Genomic DNA, 20,286 nt, shown 5'->3' on the forward strand with positions numbered 1-20,286 from the left:
TTACCCAGTTTTAAGAGCCTTTTTGCTAAGATTTTCAATTTGTTTCCTCACTCAAACAAGCTCCTGGAAGTTTGGCCTGTCTTGTTCATCACCACATCCCAGCCTGACCCTCGGGAGATGCTTGAGTATTTCTAGAATGAACACTTTACTGCTAAGCTAAGGGTATAGTATCTAATCATTCAGTAACTGTTTCAAATTTATATACGCCATTGCTTCTTTCTTTTCCTATGGCACAGAATCTCATGTGTATAATAAATTATTTTGTTAGGAACATCCATTTCTGACCGCTATCCAATTGAATATAATTGTAGAAATATACTAGCATACCAAATATGATTTCTCTAGCATGAAATAATTCATGCCTTCTTTTAAAATTTACACTATCATTACTTCATCTATACATATTCTAAATGTACCTATTCTTGACAAATAGGTTGGCAAACAAGGATGAAAATATAAAGGTTTCAGAAATTTGAGAATATAATTACCTCTCACTTTTTAAATTTTAAGAAGAGCAGTGATTTCTCCCAAAGGAAAGGATGAAGTTAAAATCACTGTTTATAATTGTATTTCCTAATTCAAAGGACTGATTGAAATAAAGCTTGTCTGTTATTACAGATCATCTGATAAGAACAATAATGAAAAACTTACCATCAATTCCCTTACTACTTACATTTCACATGTATGATAGGACAATAAAATCAAAAGACCAAAATCTTGAAAAAGTTTGTTTGCTTTTTTTTTTTTAAATTCAAAAAAAGCCCACGATTCTTTGGGAGGTGATACAAGACCGATTTGCAGGGGTCAGATCATAATTTCCCGAATCTCTGTAATAATATAAATTTCAAAGGCTCCCGCTCTCTCCCCACTCCAATTCACTTTTGGCAACCAAAACATGAAATGTTCACTTCTGAAAAATGGGGGGAAACCCACAAAATACCAGGCTTTAACCACAGTCCTCCTCTCCTGGTGAGAATTCTTCTGATTGCTGAATTTAGAATACTGAAACAGTAAGAAAGATTAACAACAGCTCATCAATAAAAATCTTTTTCTAACTGCCTACCTGACTATTTCAGACAAGAATTACATTAGAAACAGCAGTCACTTCTCAGAGGTGACCAGGCAGTGGCTTCTCTTCTCTCCCCAGTTGTTCTAACTCAAGTTAGAATCACAGAGCAATTCTCTGAAAGGTAGCGAAGGCTCTGGCTTCATGATTTTAGAATACGATTTTAACTCATCACATTTTCCAGAAGAATTTTTGTGACACTGACAAGAGAGAGAGAGAAGCCTTGCTCGACCTTTGCAGGCAGAGTGAAGGTGATCAAGACGACGAGGACGTGATTATAGTGCAGAACAGGGGCCTGCAAATGGAGAAGACGTCCAAGAAATCCCATCAGAAAGGCGTGTCATCGTAAAGTACTGCTCTTGAGTCTTCACCTAGGCTACAAAAAAAGAGAAAAGTTCCCACACAACAATCGGGACAGAGCAGGAGAAAAATAGACAATGTAGACTATAAATGGCCAGAATTTAAACATGAAGAAAACAACCTGCTACTTTTATTTTTCATATGTGAGGAGGATTTGTAAACATGATGTTGACCTCTCCAGCCCAATTCAAGTTCACTTTTCTAACTATGCTTCAGATCCGCAGGATATCTCCTAGAAACTTGTCTTTAAAAACCTTAGAATTTCAGTTTCATGAGAGCCCAATGGATTTTCTGAGTACTACTGTTACAGTGATAAGGGTTGGGGGGTCTACCTCAGCACCCTCCTTCCGAAGCCTAGTAAAATAAAACATTTTATTTCAAAACAAAAGAGGGTAATGTTAAAAACCTGGGTGGGGGATAAGATGCTGTGACAATACTCTTTCTTTTTAATGAACACTTGACTGTTTCCTACCTAGAGCTCTACCCTAGCTCAGCCCTGGAGGGAGGGGCAGGACTCGGGAAGGACAGAACGCCACAGTCCTGGCGAGGCAGCCACTCCTTTGCATGGAGAAGGGATTGTTTCTTCTTCCAGCCACCAATTCATGACTATTTGTCCCCATTTAAAGAAGTACAGGTGAATAAGGTTGGGAGAGCAGGAAGCACACCGGAAGCCAGCTACAGCCTCCCGTGCGCCCCAGCCCTGTGTCTCTGGCGGCAGGGGTCTCCCCCACCATCCGGCCTTCACAGCAGGCAGCATCTTTCTTTAAAACTTTTCTTGTTCTTGCTGCTTTTCTTGCCATTCTTGTCTTTGTTTTCTGACATCTTCTTTGCTCTGATTTCTCTCATTAAGTCAAAGAACACCTGGGAGTGGGGAGAAAGGGTGAAAAGTCATTTAATGATTTTAATGAAACAACTAAGCAGGATACCTAGTTCACTGCTACAGCCTCCAGGTCCCCAAACTTCAGCTTCAAAACCACATGCATTCAGAAACAAGGGTCTAGAGGAAATAAGGACACCTGACCTCAGAAATGTATCCTGATCCCGTAAAGCAGACATCTCTGCTCCGCCACACAACTGGCCAAGCGCAGGACAGAATCGTACTGTCACTTCCATAACCTGAAAGCTACTCTCAAGGGATAAACTCTTTTCTACAGTAAGTATAATGAAGGTTAAAGCGTTCCTGCAGAGAACAGATCTGTTACATGTATGAAGTTCATAAACCTGAGGGCGACAGTAGGAATCAGACTTTCTAGCATTTCAACCACCAGAAAAGATGGCGCTGCGCTGTATACTTGTCTCTCTTCACCCCTGTGGGGACCTACGCAGGCCGGAAGAGCATCTGTGCGACAGTTTCCCAGCCGGTCCCCAGCAGTGTCTTGCCCTATTCTTCCCCAGGTACACCCCAACTCAACGCTCAGGGCCTTGTGACGTTAGCTAAGAGGAACTTCATCAAGAACTGGAGACACTAGACCCTTTAATATGTTAGTTGGCTGGGGATGATCATGTGTCACAGTAGTTTGGATTCTGTCCTCTGCAATTGTGCCAGAGGACCAAGCAGAGCCAGTGGCCAATGTATGCCTCCCACAGAGACCCCTGAGAGACCTCGCAGACTGAGTGTGACAGGGAACGTGGGCTTTATTTTTGCACAGGTGTATGACACAACAGGCTCCCGTCTTATTTTCATGGCCACGTCTTCCTCTTCACTCTCTGGAGTGTGGGACTCCACGTGCACATTTACTCAAGCCCCAGGCACAGAAAAGGGAACCTCAAACTGGATCAGGCTGACCTAAGCACCCGTTTTTGACAGCCTCTCAGGAAACACACGGCCCATAAAAGCAACAGTGAACAACTCCCAATGTCACAGGTTTTTCTTTTTATCCAAACAGCAAAAGGCAAGAGGAGGGGCGTGGAGCGCATCCAGCTAAAATGATGACAAAGCCGTTCACTGCTGATCTTATCTAAAGTGTTTTCCAGTGACTACAATGCTGCCAGTCATAAGTGTTTGCTGGTACCTGTTTGGCAGGTCAAGCTGGTCCAACCGTAGGGGGAAATGACAGCAGTGTGACAGCCACCTCCCACCCTGCTCCCTGTCCCACCAAAAAACACACATCAGCAGTTTTGTGAAGTGATCCTGATTTTTTTTTTTTTAATGAAGCACAGGTGTGCACTTCCTGCATGTTCCTCACAGTCAGGAAATCATCTGAGGGAGATTTTGAGTAGCATCAGAATCAATGTAAGAATTGAGATAACAATATAAAGAAAAGCAGGCGACAACTGAATACACCTCTCATTGCAGCCGACAACTGCAGACCCTTGTTGCACATGGCACCTGGGGCTCCGAATATAGGCCCTCGGAGTTGGCATCCAAATTCCAGTGTCCCTCTGACATCACCTCAAGCTCCAGGAAAGCCTGGTTAAAATCTCCCCCTCATCAGGTGAGAAACCCTGGGGACCCCCGAAGGAGGGGTGTGGGGGGCCGGCTGCTGCTCGCTGCACAACAGACATAGCGCTCAGGTGCCACAGGAATAGGGGTCACGAAGGAGAGCAAGGGACAGGGCAAAGCAGCAGGGACAGCCTCAGCTTCATGCTTGCTTATTTTCGCTGTGCAGCAACCACCTTAACTTAAAAGGAAAAAAAGAAAAAAAAGCTAACAGTAGAAATCAGCATTCCTCCTTGCCATGGCAACTCTTCTGTGAGCCTCAGGAAGCGGAAGTGAGAGTACACTGGGGATGGGGTAAGAGAGAAAAGGGACCTAGAGCTGGATCCTGAGGGCAGATCCTACTGAGAGACCCATCTACAGGAGGAACCTCGGCTCTGTGCGCGGACAGAAGGTGAAAAGAACAGACCTAACCAGCAACTCCACAGGAGCAGAGGCAAGACTCGTCATGCTTCTTTCAAGGCTAACTAAGCGGCAGCCTGACACAGCCAGCCCTGTTCCCCAGGCCACAGGCTGTTGGGCGGGGAGCACAGGGAAGCAGAGTCTGTCCTCGCTATCTTCACAATCCACACATCATCTCACCAGACCTCCAGAGACGGCCCATGATGAGCATCCTCTAAGGAATCCTCATGGCGAGGAGAAAGGTCTCCATGGGCTGCTTTGGATACAGGGTCAGACCTGCCCAGTGCCTCTCACTATCATGGCATGGACGTCTGGAGAACCAGAGTCCTTGTCCAGCTTCCATAAATGGTTGCCTCAAAACCAAGTGAGGTATCTGTTTGGTCAAGGCCCAAGCCTGTTTCCAAGAAAACACCCAGGGCACGGGCCTACCTTGTCCACGTTGGCCCGCGTTTTGGCTGACGTCTCCACGTACTGCACGCCCCACTCCTCCGCTTTACTCCTGGCCTCCTCGATGGGCACTTGCCTCCGCTCCTCCAAGTCAGACTTGTTTCCCACGACAAGCAATGGGATTTTATCTTCTTCAGCCTTAACGCGGAGGATCTGTTCCCTGTTGTTACAACAAAAGTACAGCAGCCAAGAAAACCACAGTAAGAACCGAGTTCATCAACCATCCCAACAGAGGCCGTCCTAAGGCAGAAGAACTGCTCCATTTAGGGCATGTGCCAAGGAAGCACTCTGGGGTGGGGGGGCAGCCACCAGCCAGGGAGTGTTTCCAAGTCTGGTTCCCAGTTGGTCTGCATCAGAAGCCCCCAGGGCACTCTTTACAACAGTGCAGGTTGAGGAGCCCAATAGTCCTAGAAGTAGATGTCTGGATAGGAGGCCAGGATCGTGCAACAGGGTCCCCAGTGAATACTTGTAATCACAAAGGAAGGAAAGGGAAGGGAGGGGAAGGAAGGGGAGGGGGGAGAAAAGTCTGTGAATCTGTGGGATAAAAGCAAGCTAAAAGAAGTATCTCACAAAATCCATAATAATTCCCATGGTGGGGCAGAAAGGGTACGTGACTTGTGACTGTAAGAACTATGAGGTCTAGTGTTTTCCATATGGGAGGCAGCAACCTCTGAGAGGATCTTGAAATCAATTTAGGGAGTAACTACCAGAAATTTTTTTCTTAGTGCAATAGATTATAGGAGATAGCAGAACAGAAACATCCAAGGGAATCTTAAATAATAAGTACTGGCTTGTGAAATTTCTGTTTCAATTAGATCTGTGTGTGCACATGGCTGTCCCTCAGTACCCAAGGGGCATTCATTCCAGGACACTCTGAGGACACCCAACTCTACAGAGGCTCAAATGCCTTATATCAAATGGTACGGTATTTGCATATAACTGACGCATATCCTCCCATATGCTTTAAATTCTGTCTCGATTACTTTAAAAACCTAATACAGCATAAATATTAGGCAAAATAAACATTAGACTCTAGTGTTCAGGGAAGAGAAATAAGGAAAAAAAGCCTGCACATTTTCAGGACAGGAACAACCATCACGGGCCTAACTAACATTTTTTTTTTAACATTTATTTTTTGGGTATAGTTGGACATAATACTTTTATTTTATTTATTTATTTTTATGTGGTGCTGAGAATCGAATCCAGGGCCTCACATGTGCCAGACAAGCACTCTACCGCTGAGCCACAACCCCGGCCCCCTAACTAACATTTTTGATCCGAGAATGTGGAACCCACAGACATGGAGGACCAACTGTATGTTCACCCCACCCACAGTTTCCACTTAGACACAGCAAATGTTCCAGGCAACAGAATGGAGATAGTTACATTAGGCAGTAGTCATATTCCAATGAACATCATTTTTCCACTGTAGTGAAAAAACGAAAATAAAGTACTCTAAAGCTTAGGGAAAAGTATTTCAAAATGTCCTCTCTAAAAAAATATATATATGTAGCGCATTCAATTTTACCTATACTAAAATTAATCACCTACCTAAAAGTAGTAATCAAAACCAAGTATTTCTAAAAAATTAAATATTCTACTCCCACTATTTTGTTCCAATAGGACACTTTTTGGGTGCTGGGGATGGAACCCAAGGCCTCATGCATGCTGGGGGAAGTGCTCTACCACAGAGCCACACTCCCAGCACCAGTAGAGACACTTCTACTTCCACATTCCAAAAGGAGTCCCCTCTGAAACAATTTTGTGGAGCTCTGTACTGATATTTATATGACAGCACAACATTTCACAATACTAAAAATATTCCTGAAAACAGGCAATTTAAGTACCAGATATCAAATATTTTAAGATAAATGAAAAGAAGGAAAAGTTGATGTTGAAAATTACCTCCAAACCGCTTTGTTATAACCTACATTTGAACAGGAGTCAAGGACGTTGATGCACCGGGAGTGACGCACACCTGTAATCCCAGTGGCTCAAGGGTCTGAGGCAGGAGGACTGTGAGCGCAAAGCCAGCCTCAGCAACTTAGTGAGGCTCTCAGCAACTCAGGGAGATCCTGTCTCTAAATAAAATATAAAAAGGGCTGGGGATGGGCTCCGTGGTGGAGCGCCCCTGGGTTCAATCCCTGGTTACCTGCCCCCCACACACAAAAAATAAAAATAAAAAAAGAACATAATACACTTAGAAGTTGCAACAGATATAAACTATAAGAGTAAAAAACCGATACACTCCTGGCTTATTGGTTCTGCAGGGGCATAAACATCTGATTAATCAACCTACTGCTCCAGGAATGGGAGCATCAAGTTCTGGAATCTTATGACCCACTCTCTCTCTCAGCTGTAGGATACTCTCCAAGAAGTTTCAGGGAAGAATGTTTCATTTTATGCTGGGGTCTTTCCATTTAGAAGATGAATACAGAGATGCTATGGTTTAAAACTGCTAACAGACCTCAGTGACTGAAGTTAGCACCAGGGCTCGGAAGATTTACCTCCCTTCCTCTGTTTCCAGAAGGCTTGAGAAACCCAGAGAGCTCTGAGGTGTGTATCTCAATGTCCAGAGCTCAAGTCAGGAGAACTGCTTCCCCTTTCTTTTTTGTTTCAGGGATTCATCTATCCTTTTTCTTCTAAGAACCCCTCTTCCCACATAATCACCAAAGCCCCCTCCACAGTGAAGCAAGGCTTGCTATAACTCTGTAAGGACACATGAATGTTCCCTGCATGTGGTGACCCAAAGGGAACAAGACAAAGGGAAACTGTCCTGTGGAGATGATGCTGCTACCGTTCAGCACGTCCCTTCTTGGTGAACTATGAAGCAATGGGAAATCAAAGGCTCAGCACAGGGAAGAAAATAAGGCAGTGTGTACATCTGTCCTGTTTCATCCTCAAGAGAGCACGGAAACAGGCCTACGTAGAGGCAAACACAATTATGAATGCATGGCCTGTGATCCAATATTGAAACCTCTAAGTATGTCTGACAAGTCTAAGAATTAATAAGACTTCTCAGAACGAGTCCCCGTCTTCTAACCAGTTACTACCACACACACACACACACACACACACACAGTTTCAGAGCCCTGGGACATCCGACTCTGTACAATCGAAGTCCTACCTCATTCCCTTCCACTCTCTCTATTGGACCACCTGAGATTACCCCTCAAGGCCCCCGGCTCACTGATGCTTGGTTTCAAATCTCAGGCTGATGTTTAGTGGTCTCATTTCACCTTTGGTTGATTATCTTACTTTCTAATCAGAACTTGTTAAAGAAAGAATTACTTGGGTTTTATTTTCTTATCTCTTTACTTCTTTCCTGTTAGACTGTGGTTATGGTTCTTCAAATACCATCTGGATACTATTATGGTTTGCATCTTCGCTGTCCCCCAAGGCCCACATGCTAAAAGGCTGTCCCCCGAGCCTGGGCCATCAGGAGGTGGTGGAATCTTAGGAGGAGGAGCCTCATGGGGAAAAATTAGGTCACTGGGAGCATTCTGGGTCCACAGTCCCTTCTCTCTCTCTTTGCTTCCTGGCTGGGATGAGACAAACAGCTTCCCTTTGCCATGAATTTCCACCACAATGTACTGCCTTACAGAAGCCCAAAAGCCACAGAGCCAAGCAACCATGGACTGAAACCTCTGAAACCATGAAATAAACCATCAAAATCAATGTTTTCTCTTTCCTTTTTTTTTTTTAAACCTCAGGCACTATGTCACAGCAACAGAAAGCTCACTAACACAGTTACGTTTACAAGTATGGTATGTGAAAATATGCAATTGTATAAAAGAAATGGAGAGGGTATATGTAAAGAGAAAGTCATAGAACACAGGAACGATGCCCAAAAGCTTATTCCTTCATAATAAACACACTTAAGGCTTCTTTAAATGCAACATTCCAAAATGAGTTGCAGCAGTAAATATCCCACCATATAGGCCACATGTCATATGAATGCACTGTGAGGGGGCCAGGGACATGACAGATTTTGCAGTTCCTACCAGAATGGAATTCAGTCTTATGCACAGTTTCATTTCATTTCTCCACTAACACCTGCATTTTTAGAGAAAGAAATGATTTCTGGATGCTCAGTAAATTTGCCCGTGATCAAAAGCTGGTAAGTGGCATGGAAGATTCATTCAGACCAGGTCTAATCACAGTCTGGCGCCAGCCGGGTCCTTCCCTCAACGTGGCAACAAATGGTCACTCTGACTCACACTATTCATTGTCTCCCCATGTCTCATAAACACCAAAATAGATCAAAATTGTCATTTATAAGTAAAATTATTTTAAAAATCAAAGACAGCTAACTCTTATCACTGTCTCAGGATTTATATGAACAAAGTTACATTCTTGAGGATATGGAGTAGCTTCATCCTCAGTCAGAGACAAGATCCTTCAGATACTTCACTTGCAGAAATCTAGAACAGGAAAACCTAGCGAGATCACGACGGTGGCCTCCAGTGTGTGGAGATTCAGAAAGTCCTAGAAAACTCTTTGGGCAGAGTGCTCCCTAGTAACAAGCTCGACCTGCTCCTCCTCGGCCAAGCCCCAGGCTGCTTCTAAGTGTGAGGCGCGGGAGGGGAAGGGCTGTTTCATCTCAAACCCACCTGAACTCGGCCGTGGCCGTGAAGGCCTCGCGTTCGGTGATGGAGAACACCAGCAGAAACCCTTCCCCACTGCGGAAGTAGTTGTCACGGATGGCTGCGTAGTCCTCCTGCCCAGCAGTGTCCAGGATGTCGATCTGCACCTCCTCCCCATCCAGGACCACCTTCTTCCTGTAACTGTCAGCCTTGGTGGGCTCATAGTCTTCCACAAACTGGGGAGACACACAGCATTATCAGCAATTAGCAAGACGTTAAGGAGAAGAAAAGCTGCTCCCAAATAAAATTTGATATCTAAGTACTTTGCTTATAATCACTTAAGTACTCAGTGGGTGCCTGTAATTATCACACCACATAAAAGGCAACATAAAATAAAATAACGCATTATATAAAACCTCACTTCTTTTTAGCTACGTTCAACCATTTTTTATTTTGACTGGAAACAACAGGGGCAAATGTTCCCATCTTACAGATGAGAAAACCAAACACAAGCAGAACACTCGGCACTACTGTCAGTACAGTATAAAATTATGATAGAACACTAAAAAATGTGAGAAATGGGAGTTCTTATTCTAATTAACAGAAATTTTAAACTCACCTGAAAAGCAATTTGGCAAGAGGCTTACAATACGATAAAGCTCCAAATGGGTCAGAGATTAAATGTTAACAAGAAAACCATTCAAGTACTAGAATAAAAAAAATGGGTGAAATCCTTTTATTACCTTGAAGTAGAGAAGGCCTTCTTAACTAAGACTCAAAATCCAGAAGTGATGTTAGAAAAAATTGATAAATTAGACTACATGAAAAAGTAGGGCTGGGGTTGTGGGTCAGTGGAAGAACATTGGCCTAGCACATGTGAGGCACTGGGTTCAATCCTCAGCACCATATAAAAATAAATATTAAATAAATAAAGGTATTGTGTCCATCTACAACTAAAAAAATTTTAAAAAGAAAAGAAAAAAATTGTTAAAAAAAAAAGTTTTAGCAGAGCTAGCGCAACATACCACAAACATAGGCAAATGACATACAGGGAAAAAATATCTGAATCCATAGTACAAGAGCTAATGTCTTTAATATATAAAGAGTTCCCAGAAACAGAGGAAGAATATCGACAGTTCATTAGGGGAAAGTGGGCAATGGACATAAACAATTCACTAAAAAATAGATACCCGGTGCTAAACACATAAAAAGATGTTCATCCCCACTAGTTTTTAAAAAAGTGAAAATTAAAACTACATTGAGACCTCATTTTTCACCAACCAGTTGGCAAAATTCCAAAAGTCTGACAACATACTCTAGGGGAAAGGACTCTCGTACATTGCGAGCAGAAATGGGAAACAGGACAATTCCCCTGGGGAAAAATTTGTCAACAGCTGATAAAATAAGAAAAATTCCTTACCCCGTCCCAGCTATCCTGCTTCTAGGAATCTAAGCTCCAGAAAGCCTGCACAAGAATATACCAAGTAATTCACTGTGGCACTGAGTGTGACTGCAGAAGATTAAGAACTTCCCAAATGCCCAGCGACAGGATTTCACATGAGATACTGTGCAGCCAGGCACCAGAGCTCCAAGGAAACAGGGAGAGCAACTTGATGTATGTAGGCATTTGCCAAAAAGGCACCTTGAAAGGACAGACAGAATTGAAAGCTGTTAAACAGAAAAACCAAAGCGAATGAGCCTACCTGAATATTCATTTGCTAGTGAAGACACCCAGAAAAAGAACTTAATTAATTTATGAGACTTTAGAAGAGTATCGTGAAAAATTGCATCCCATTAAAAAAAAAACCTAAGGAGGGCCGGGGCTGTGGCTCAGAGGTAGAGCGCTTGCCTTCTATGTGTGAGGCACTAGGTTCAATTCTCAGCACCTCACAAAAATAGATGAATAAAATAAAGGTCCATCAATATCTATATATTTAAAAAAAAACTAAGGACAAAAAAGTCAAAGAAATATGAAACTTCCTCTCAGTAGTTGTATTGTTTAGTATAATGATATTATTCCAAAGCTATCTTCTTTATATTGGTGTGTATAAAATAAGTAATCTTAATGATTCTAAAAATCAAGAAATAAACTAAGTTAAGGACAATGTATTTTTAAAAATTAAATGATGCTGGTACAGCTGGATCCCCTACTTCATACCACATACCAAAATTAAAATAGATCAAAAAATTAAAATTATAAACTCTTAGAAGAAAACACAGGTGTACATCTTCATGACCTAGTATCTGGCAATGTATTCTTCAATATGATACCAAACAAACAAGCAACAACAACAACAACAAAAAAGACAGGTAAACCGGACTTCACTGAAATTAAAATTTTTCAGACTTCAAAGGACACCGTCAAGACGGTGAGAGACAACCCAGAGAAAGAGAGATACTTGTAAATCACATGTCTATTAAGGGGATTATTTCTAGAATACATAAAGAACTCTGGAAATTCAATCATAAAAAGAGAGACAACCCAATTAAAAACAGGAAAAGGGGGGAGGTTGTGGCTGTGGCTCAGTGGTAGAGCACTCGCCTGGCACATGTGAGGCACTGGGTTTGATCCTCAGCACCACATATGAATAAATAAAGGTATCCTACAATTAAAAAAAAGTCTGAAAAAAAAAACAGGCAATATGATGATGTAGTTCAATGGTAGAACACAATGGTAGAGGCCCTGGGCTCAATCTTCAGGACAAAAAAAAGGGGAAGAGAGCGCAAAGAATCTAAATACACAATTTTCCAAAGAAGATAAACAAAGAGCAATAAGCACATGAAAAGATGCTCAGCATCACTCACCATCAGGGAAACATAAGTCAAACCACAATTAGATACCACTTCAAACCACAGGATGGCTGTAATACGCAGACAGACAACAAGCTGGGCGTGGTAGCACATGCTTGAAATCCAAGCTACATGGGAGGCTGAGGCAGGAGGATCACAAGTTTCAGGCCAATCTCAACAACTCAGTGAGACCCTAAGCAACTTGGCAAGACTATCTCAAAAAATACAAAGGTTTGGGGCTATAGCTCATTGGTAAAGTACCCCTGCGTTCAATCCCCAGTACCAAAAAAAAAGAAGGGTGGGGGACAATAACAATTGTCAAGAATATGGAGAAACTGGAACCCTCAAATATTGCTGGTAAGAGTGGAAAATGGTGTAGGTACTATGGAAAACAGATTGGCAGTTCATCAAACAATTATAATAGAGTAATCACATGCCTCTGCAATTACTTGCCCAGGTATACACTCAAAGGAATTTAAGATGTTTTCATCTTGAACACCCATGTCCATAGCAACTTACTCATAAGAGTCAAAAAGCAGTAACAACCAAATGTCCCTCAATTGTTGGAAAAACAAAATGTGGCCTATCCAAACAATGAAATATTATTCAGTCATAAAGGTAATGAAGTAGACTGGTACCTGTAATCCCAGTAACTTGGGAGGCTGAGGCAGGAGGATTGCAAATTCAAAACCAGCCTCAGCAACTTAGTGAGACCCTGTCTCTAAATAAAATACAAAAAAGGGCTGGGGATATGGCTCAGTGGTTGAGTGCCCCTGAGTTCAATCCCCAATACCAAAAAAAAAAAAAAAAAAGTAATGAAGTGTCAATTCATGCTACAACTTGGATGAACCTTGTTGAATTCTACTAAGTCAAAAAAGGCCAACACAGAAGACGGCATATTGTATGAGCCTGTTTATGTGAACTATGCAGAACAGACAATTCTTTGGAGATAGAAAGTAGATTAGACAGTAGATAGTAAGTAGGTACCCAGGCTGGAGGGATAAGGAATAAGAAATGACTCCTAATGTATGTGGGGTGAGGAAAATCTTCTGGAATGAGATACTGGTGATGGTTGTACAACTCTGTGAATATTCTAGATATCACTAAATTCTACACTTTAAAGGAGGAAGTTTTTTTTTTTTTTCCTGTGGGGTAGTGGGGAGGGTTCCGGGGATTGCAGGGGCACTCAACCACTGAACCACATCCCCAGCCCTTTTTTGTATTTTATTTAGAGACAAGGTCTCACTGAGTTGCTTAGCACCTCGGTGTGCTGAGGCTGGCTTTGAACCTCAATCCTCCTGTCTCAGCCTCCCCATCCACTGGGATTACATGCATGCACCACTATGCCCAGCTAAAAGAGGAAGTTTTATGTGAATCTTATCACAATTTTTTTTAAAAAAGGAATAAGTACTGTTACATGCTACCACAGGGATGAACTTGCAAAACATGATGCTAGGAGAAAGTCATGAAGGCGATATTGTGTTACTCCATTTAGGTAAATCCACACAAACAGAAAGTGGTTGTGAGAGGCCACGGGCAGGAGAGGAGGAAGTAGTAATGGGTGTGACTGCTAATACACAGGGCTTTTTTCTTGAGTGATGAAACTTAGACAATGGTGAATGTTACACATCTGCGTATACATACAAAAGAAGTGAATTATACTTTTTAACAGACTGCTTTTCATGCTATGTGAATTATACTCAAAGTTGTAAGAAAAATTTATAATCTAAAAACTGAATTGCAAATATCAACAGAATTTAAGGTTCCTTCAAAGAACACTCCTAAAAATACCTTATATTATTAATTAATGGCTGCCAGTTCAAATTATTTTAAATCTAAAAATAAAAATCCTAAAATAGTGGGCTAGGGATATAGCTCAGTGGTAGAGTGCTTGCCTAGCATGTGCAAGACCCTGGGTTCAATCCCCAGTACAAAAAAAAAAAATCCTAAAATATTTTAATCCTGGGTTCTCTTAACTTCATACTAGTAATTATAATGTGAAAACTTGCCTATGCTTTGCAACAGTATCTGTCCTTTTAACTTTCCAAAGAGACAAATACATGATCCAAAAAAGACAGAAGCACTACTCCTCCATCACTCAGAATCTCTGCATACCACCATAAACATCTCAACTGGGCATTTCTGAGCTTCTAAGAAGAAAGCCGCCACAGTTTCACTGATCCTTTGACACCAGAAGTCTGAATTTCAGACATACCCGCATAGCTCTGCACTGAGTAAAGCCTGGTATTATTAGAACATTCTATCGCAACCCTGATGTTTACATTTTTCAGGTAGAATCAGAAAATCACCAAAGACTCTGTTAATATGAACCATACTCATCCTCTACTGGCCTGCAGAGCTTCATGTGGTTCAGTTTCAGATGCCCAAGACGCATAGGTCCAAGGCACATTCACACACACCCCTTCTCCCCCCACCCCCTTAACATTTTACAGTTTTTTTTTTAATTGTTATTAGTTGTAGATGGACACAGTGCCTTTATTTATTTATGAAACCCAGGGCCTCACAAGTGCTCCACCCAAGCCACAATCCCAGCCCCCAACACCCTTCTTATTGAGCCATGTCTAGGGGGACTTTGGGGAGACTGAGTCTGAAGTGGCTGCTGCCAAAGCATCCTCACCCCAACCTCACTTTCTTGGAAAAAGCTAAACATCTTTGCTATGGTTTAGACCTGGAATATCCCCCAAGGCCCATGTGTTGAAGGCTCTGTCCCCAGTCCGTGGAGCCACGCGGGAGGCAGTAGACCTTTAAGAGGTGGCGCCCAGTGGATGCCTACAGGTTGGTGGGAGAGTGCCCCTGAAGGGACTTTTCTTTCTCTCTCTCTCTCCCTCCCTCCCTCTCTCTAGCTCTAGCTCTCTCTATCTATCTTCAAGTGTGTTAGGCCAGGGCTTAAAAAGTTACAATCTCCGATCAGCCCCACTGGCAGTTCCCTTTAATTACTGTCAAAGTGAGACTCTAGAAAGGAATCGACTTGCTCCTTCCATAGTCCAAGTTTCACAAAAAATTCCATTGTGTTAGTTAGCTGGCCCCTGAGCATAAGCCTCGGTGTCTGTCTCTGTGAAATCTAGCTGGCTTCTGATCTCTCAGGTAGGAGTTATCACAACTGGCCACACGTCAGAAGCACCCGGACAGCATTCTGGAAATGGAGGCCTAGTTCTCAACTCCAGATTATTCAGAGGGCTTTTTTTTTTTTTTTTTTAAAGGAGAGTCTATTTCAAGCTATGGTTAAAAATCACTGCCAGGGTCTCCTCAAGTTCCAAAATTATGACTCTAGAACTATCCTGCCCAATATTGTAGCCTATAACCACATTTCAAGTGCATAATAGCCACAGGTATTCTGAATCCTAACTCCCATCAACATCCTCTTTTCCCTAGTCTCTGTTACATTAAAGAAGAAAAATAAGAAATTTTTAGTAAGCAAATTATAATTACTGAGTTACTAAGCAAATTATGATCCCAGAGCTAGCTTGCTGATACAGTCATCACTAGCCACATTTCAAGTGTACTACACAACAGCATTAGAAAATCAATTAAAGACTCCCCCAGATACACATCATTTCTGTTCTTTCCCTGTCCTGATTTTCTTCTGCCATTTCTTCAATAACCACTACTTTCTGGTCTTCAAATAATGTTAGCCCACAAGAAAAACAGACTAAGGCAAAGCATAGTTTCCCTTGTCTTTATGAAGGACAGAAAAAAAAACTCTTGATTTTTCTGCATCTTTCCCCTCCCCTACACACACACACACACACACACACACACACACACCCAGACCGGGCTTTCCTAGTCTCCTAGGTATCAGCAGCAGTACTGAGCTATAAAATAGGTCCTAGTCTCACAGAGGACTAGAACTCTGTATCTGAACTTGCCCTTGGATTTGGCATCCTGAGGCCTCTCAATCACCTGCACCGTAGGAGTCTCCATTCTCTGACCAGCCACAGCTCTGATATGATTTGGATGTGGTTTGTCCCCACCAACACTCATGCTGAAATCTGGTTGCCAATGTAATGGTACTGCAAGCTGACAGGACTTTTACAAGGCAATTAGACCCTGAGGGATCCACCCTCACAAAGGAAACAAAGTGGTTCCTATAAGAGTGGGTTAGTTACCATGAGTGGGTTGTCATACAACACCTGGCTGCTTTGTACCCTCCTCTCTTTGCACATTCCTGCTTGCCCTTCTGCTTTCCACCATGCATGCAGCAGCACATGGCCCACACCAAAAGCCAAGGAGATGCAGGACCATGCTCTTGGATTCCCAGAGCCATAGCCAAAATAAACCTCTTTTCTTTATAAGTTTCCCAGTCACAGCTATTGTTAGAGCAACAGAAAATGGATAAAGACAGTCCCAGAAAGGTTTCTCAACAGCAGCACTGATATTTTATGATGATTAATTTTTTCTTTTTTTTTTGGTACCGGGGATTGACCTCAAGGGCACTCGACCACTGAGCCACATCCCCAGCCCTGTTTTTTGTATCTTATTTAGAGACAGGGTCTCACTGAGTTGCTTAGTGCCTTGCTTTTGCTGAGGCTGGTTTTGAACTCCCGATTCTGCTGATCATGCTACCACACATAGGACAGCCACACAACAAAGAATTATCAGAGGGCGCGGTGGCGTACCCTGTAATCCCAGTGGCTTGGGAGGCTGAGGCAAGAGGCCCCTACCTTCCAGCAGTACTCTCCCTCTGGTAGTGGCAACTAAAACTGGCATTGCTGAATATCCTCTGACAGAAAAAAGCCCCTTCCCCACCTCTGTTAACAACTGCATTTCTAACCTTTCTCCCTCATCCTAACTCCTTCCTCACTTTTTCCTCTTCTTACAAAAGAAGAATATGTAAGTTTAAAAAAGCAATTTACAAGTTATCAAGCAAAAACAAACAAGAAAAATTTCCACAGCAGAGTTCTCAACTTCTCTCCTTCTAAGCAAAAATGTTTGAAGTATATTTAGCAGAGTCTGCCAGATTTACCCACTTCAGCACCTAGTTTAAGATAAAAAGAAGTAGGCATTGACCACAAAAATGTCCCACTGTAAGATACAGGTGGTGTGACCCAGAAGGAGATACAGGTTGTAGCCTGATGCTTACTGATTTGAGGGACCCCCTCCTTTAAAAAAGGATTCACAAGTAATATTGGATGCAAAATAAGTATTTATCTCCATGAGAAAAGCAATAATAATTCATTATAAAAATTTAAAGATAGACATACACTAGGCATATACACTTTCAGGCAACCCCCAATGAGCCATGCCCGTGGATAATGCACTCCCCTGGAATGCAGACAGACCTTGGAACTGCTTCTAGCCACAGAATATGGTAACCATGATGGGATTAGGCCCAAGAGGCCCTTTCCTTATACAGCCTACCCCACATATGCAAGGGTTCTCTATCCAGATTCAATCAACCACAGATCGAAAATGTAGTTAGGCCTACAATGGTTTCATCTGTACTGGACATGGATAGACTTTGCTCCTTATCATTATTCCCTTAACAATATATAGTGCAACAACTATTTTCATTGCATTTATGTTGTATTAGGTATTATAAGTAATCTAGAGACAAAGTATGTGGGAGGATGGGCGTAGGTTAAATGCAAACACTGTGTTATGGTTTGGATATGAGGGGTCCCCCAAAAGCTCACATGTGAGACAATGCAAGAAGGTTCAGAGGAGAAATGATCGGGTTGTGAGAGTCTGAACCCAATCCGTGAATTAATCTCCTGATAGGAATTGAGTGGTAAGTGAAGTGATAGTGTGTGGTTGGAGGAGGTGGGAACTGGAGCGTGGCTTTGGGGCTATTTGTATCTGGAGGGTGGAGAACTCTGTTTCCTAATCATCATGTGAGCTGGTTCCCTCTGCCACACTCTTCTGCCATGATGGCCTGCCTCGCCTCGAGCCCCAAGGAATGGAGCCTGCCTGTCATGAAACCATGAGTCCTCAAATAAACTTTTCCTCCTCTATAGTTATTCTGATTGGGTCCTTTTAGCCACAGTAGCAAAAAAGCTGGCTAAAACATGCTATATCATTTTATATAAAGAACTTGAGCATCTGTGGATTTTAGTATCAGTAGGAATCACAGAACCAATCCCTTATAGATACCAAGCAACAACTGTACAAGACTCTGTCTTAGCTGAACCTACAATGTTCCCACCCCATGCACTTGAAGAAGACAGCTGACACAGAATGAACTGCCTACCCGGTGTGACAGGGGACTGGGAGCAACCTGTAGAAGCTGAGGGCCAATGTCCTTCATCCACAAAGAACTAAACTCTGCTAATAATCAGGGAACATGGAAGAAAACTGAGCCTCAGACAAGATGACAGCCCTGGCCAACATCTTGACTGGAGCCTTAGGAGACCCTGAGTAGAGGCTCCACCTGAGCCACACTCCAACTCTTGACCATGGAAATTGAGACAAGAAATGTATGTTTTCAACCTACATTTGCTAAATTTGTGTCCATGTATTACAGGGAAAGAGAAAACCAGGACAAATATTGACATCACAAAACCCAGGAAAATAGTTTAATATTGTTATTCATTAACTGCCTGACATCTCTAGAATACCTTTTTAAAAATTTGCTATATACTGTATCTTGTCATATGCCAACAACTTTGAAATGTTTTTCTATAAAGAATAACAAATAATGTAGCCATGGCTGATGGAATTTTCTCTTGTACTGACAGTTTAGAAAAGGTTCTTTCAGCTTCACAAATACATGACATTATTCATAATGGAAATTTTAGTTCTGTTGTCTGCCCTCCATATCCATGAGTTTCCCAATTGTGGATTCAACCAATCACAGATGAAAAATATTCAGAAAAAATGTTTATACAGACATGTACACTTATTTTTCTTGTCATTATTCCCTCTATGATATCAACTATCTACATAGTGCTTACATTGTGTTAGGTATTATAAGGAACCTAGAGAGGACTTACAGTGTATGCAGATTATGTACAAATACCATTCCATTTTATAAAAGGACTATGAATTTTGGAATCTTTGGAGGGTCCTGGAACCAATCCTTCACAGATACAAAGGGACAAATATACTGATACATTTACGAAATATGTATGAAGTTTCAGTGAAAGATCTGGAAGAAATTTCCAGACCAATTGCTAGCTCCATACATTTTGCCCCTTGTTTCTCCTCCACCACCCCCACACTCAAAGTGTCCCACAGGACGTGTTCATGCTGTGACCCACCTGGCCCTGCAATACACATTACAATGCTAGTGAGTCAGCACAGTGGGTGGCAGGAATGTTCCCACCCCATGCACTAAAGTGACTCTGTGCACACAAACACACACACACAATATTTCCCAACTAACCCCTATTCCTAACTGAACTTCCCTCAGCTAGAATCAGAAATGTCCATGGCCACTCCAATAGCACCCAACACAAGAGAAAGTGGGACAGAGGAAAATCTAGTAGAAAGATAGTGGCCTAGTTTCTCTCTTTGGCAAATTTCATAGAACGTACACTTGTGTGAATGCCATACTAAAGTGTGGGCTTTGCTCTGAACATGCCCTCTACCAGAAGTTCCAGCTAATGGCCATCCAGCAGAAACTCTGGTTGCCACAGAAATCAAGACTGTGCTGTCATATTGGACTCAACACCACTCATATTAATCACATAAAGTAAGTAATACAAGTGTTGGGTAAGAATGGCACAAGCCTTACCTTGCTGCACAGAGAATCAAGAACTTGATGTCCATCACTTAGGAAAAGATTAGGTTCTTATGACAACTCAGCTCTCTTTTCCTTCTTTCCCCAAATTGACTAGGCACAAAGCTAACTACCTATTGAGAAATACTTGCTGTTAGTCAGTTTCTAGCAGTGTGACAAAATACCTGAGATAATCAGTTTAAAAGAGGAAAGGTTTATTTTTGGCTTATGGTGTCAGTCCACAGTTAGTCAGCCCTGTTGCTTTGGGGCCTGTGGTGAGGCAGCGTGTCACGGTGGGATCACAGGTGGAAGGTGCTCATCTCTGGCAACTGGGAAGCCAAAGAGAGAAACTAGATGGGGCCAGGTCCCAACATCCCCTTTAAGGGCATACCTCCCTGTGACCTGACTCTCTCCCACTAGGGCCCAGCTCCTAAAGGTCCCGCCACCTGCTGCGAACACCCCAGGATGGGGACCGAGATCTAACAAGAGGCCTGTGGGTAAAATCCCAGATTCAAACTCT

General features: G+C 42.4%; 1 protein-coding gene across 2 annotated transcripts in view; it reads right to left on the reverse strand.

Annotated features, from left to right (window-relative positions):
• Positions 1 to 1,526: 1,526 nt before the first annotated feature.
• The window catches only part of Ralb (RAS like proto-oncogene B), a 40,671-nt gene continuing 21,911 nt past the window's right edge, over positions 1,527 to 20,286 (reverse strand). For both annotated transcript variants that reach the window (XM_027936771.2, XM_027936772.2), the window contains 3 exons: positions 9,326 to 9,534; positions 4,695 to 4,872; positions 1,527 to 2,287 (listed from right to left, as the gene is read on the reverse strand). In XM_027936771.2, the coding sequence (XP_027792572.1) occupies positions 2,168 to 2,287; positions 4,695 to 4,872; positions 9,326 to 9,534 (507 nt within the window). In that variant the 3' untranslated portion in view covers positions 1,527 to 2,167. The remainder of the gene's footprint in view (positions 2,288 to 4,694; positions 4,873 to 9,325; positions 9,535 to 20,286) is intronic.

The sequence above is a fragment of the Marmota flaviventris genome, chromosome 11, assembly GCF_047511675.1.
Source record: "Marmota flaviventris isolate mMarFla1 chromosome 11, mMarFla1.hap1, whole genome shotgun sequence".
Lineage (NCBI taxonomy): Eukaryota > Metazoa > Chordata > Mammalia > Rodentia > Sciuridae > Marmota > Marmota flaviventris.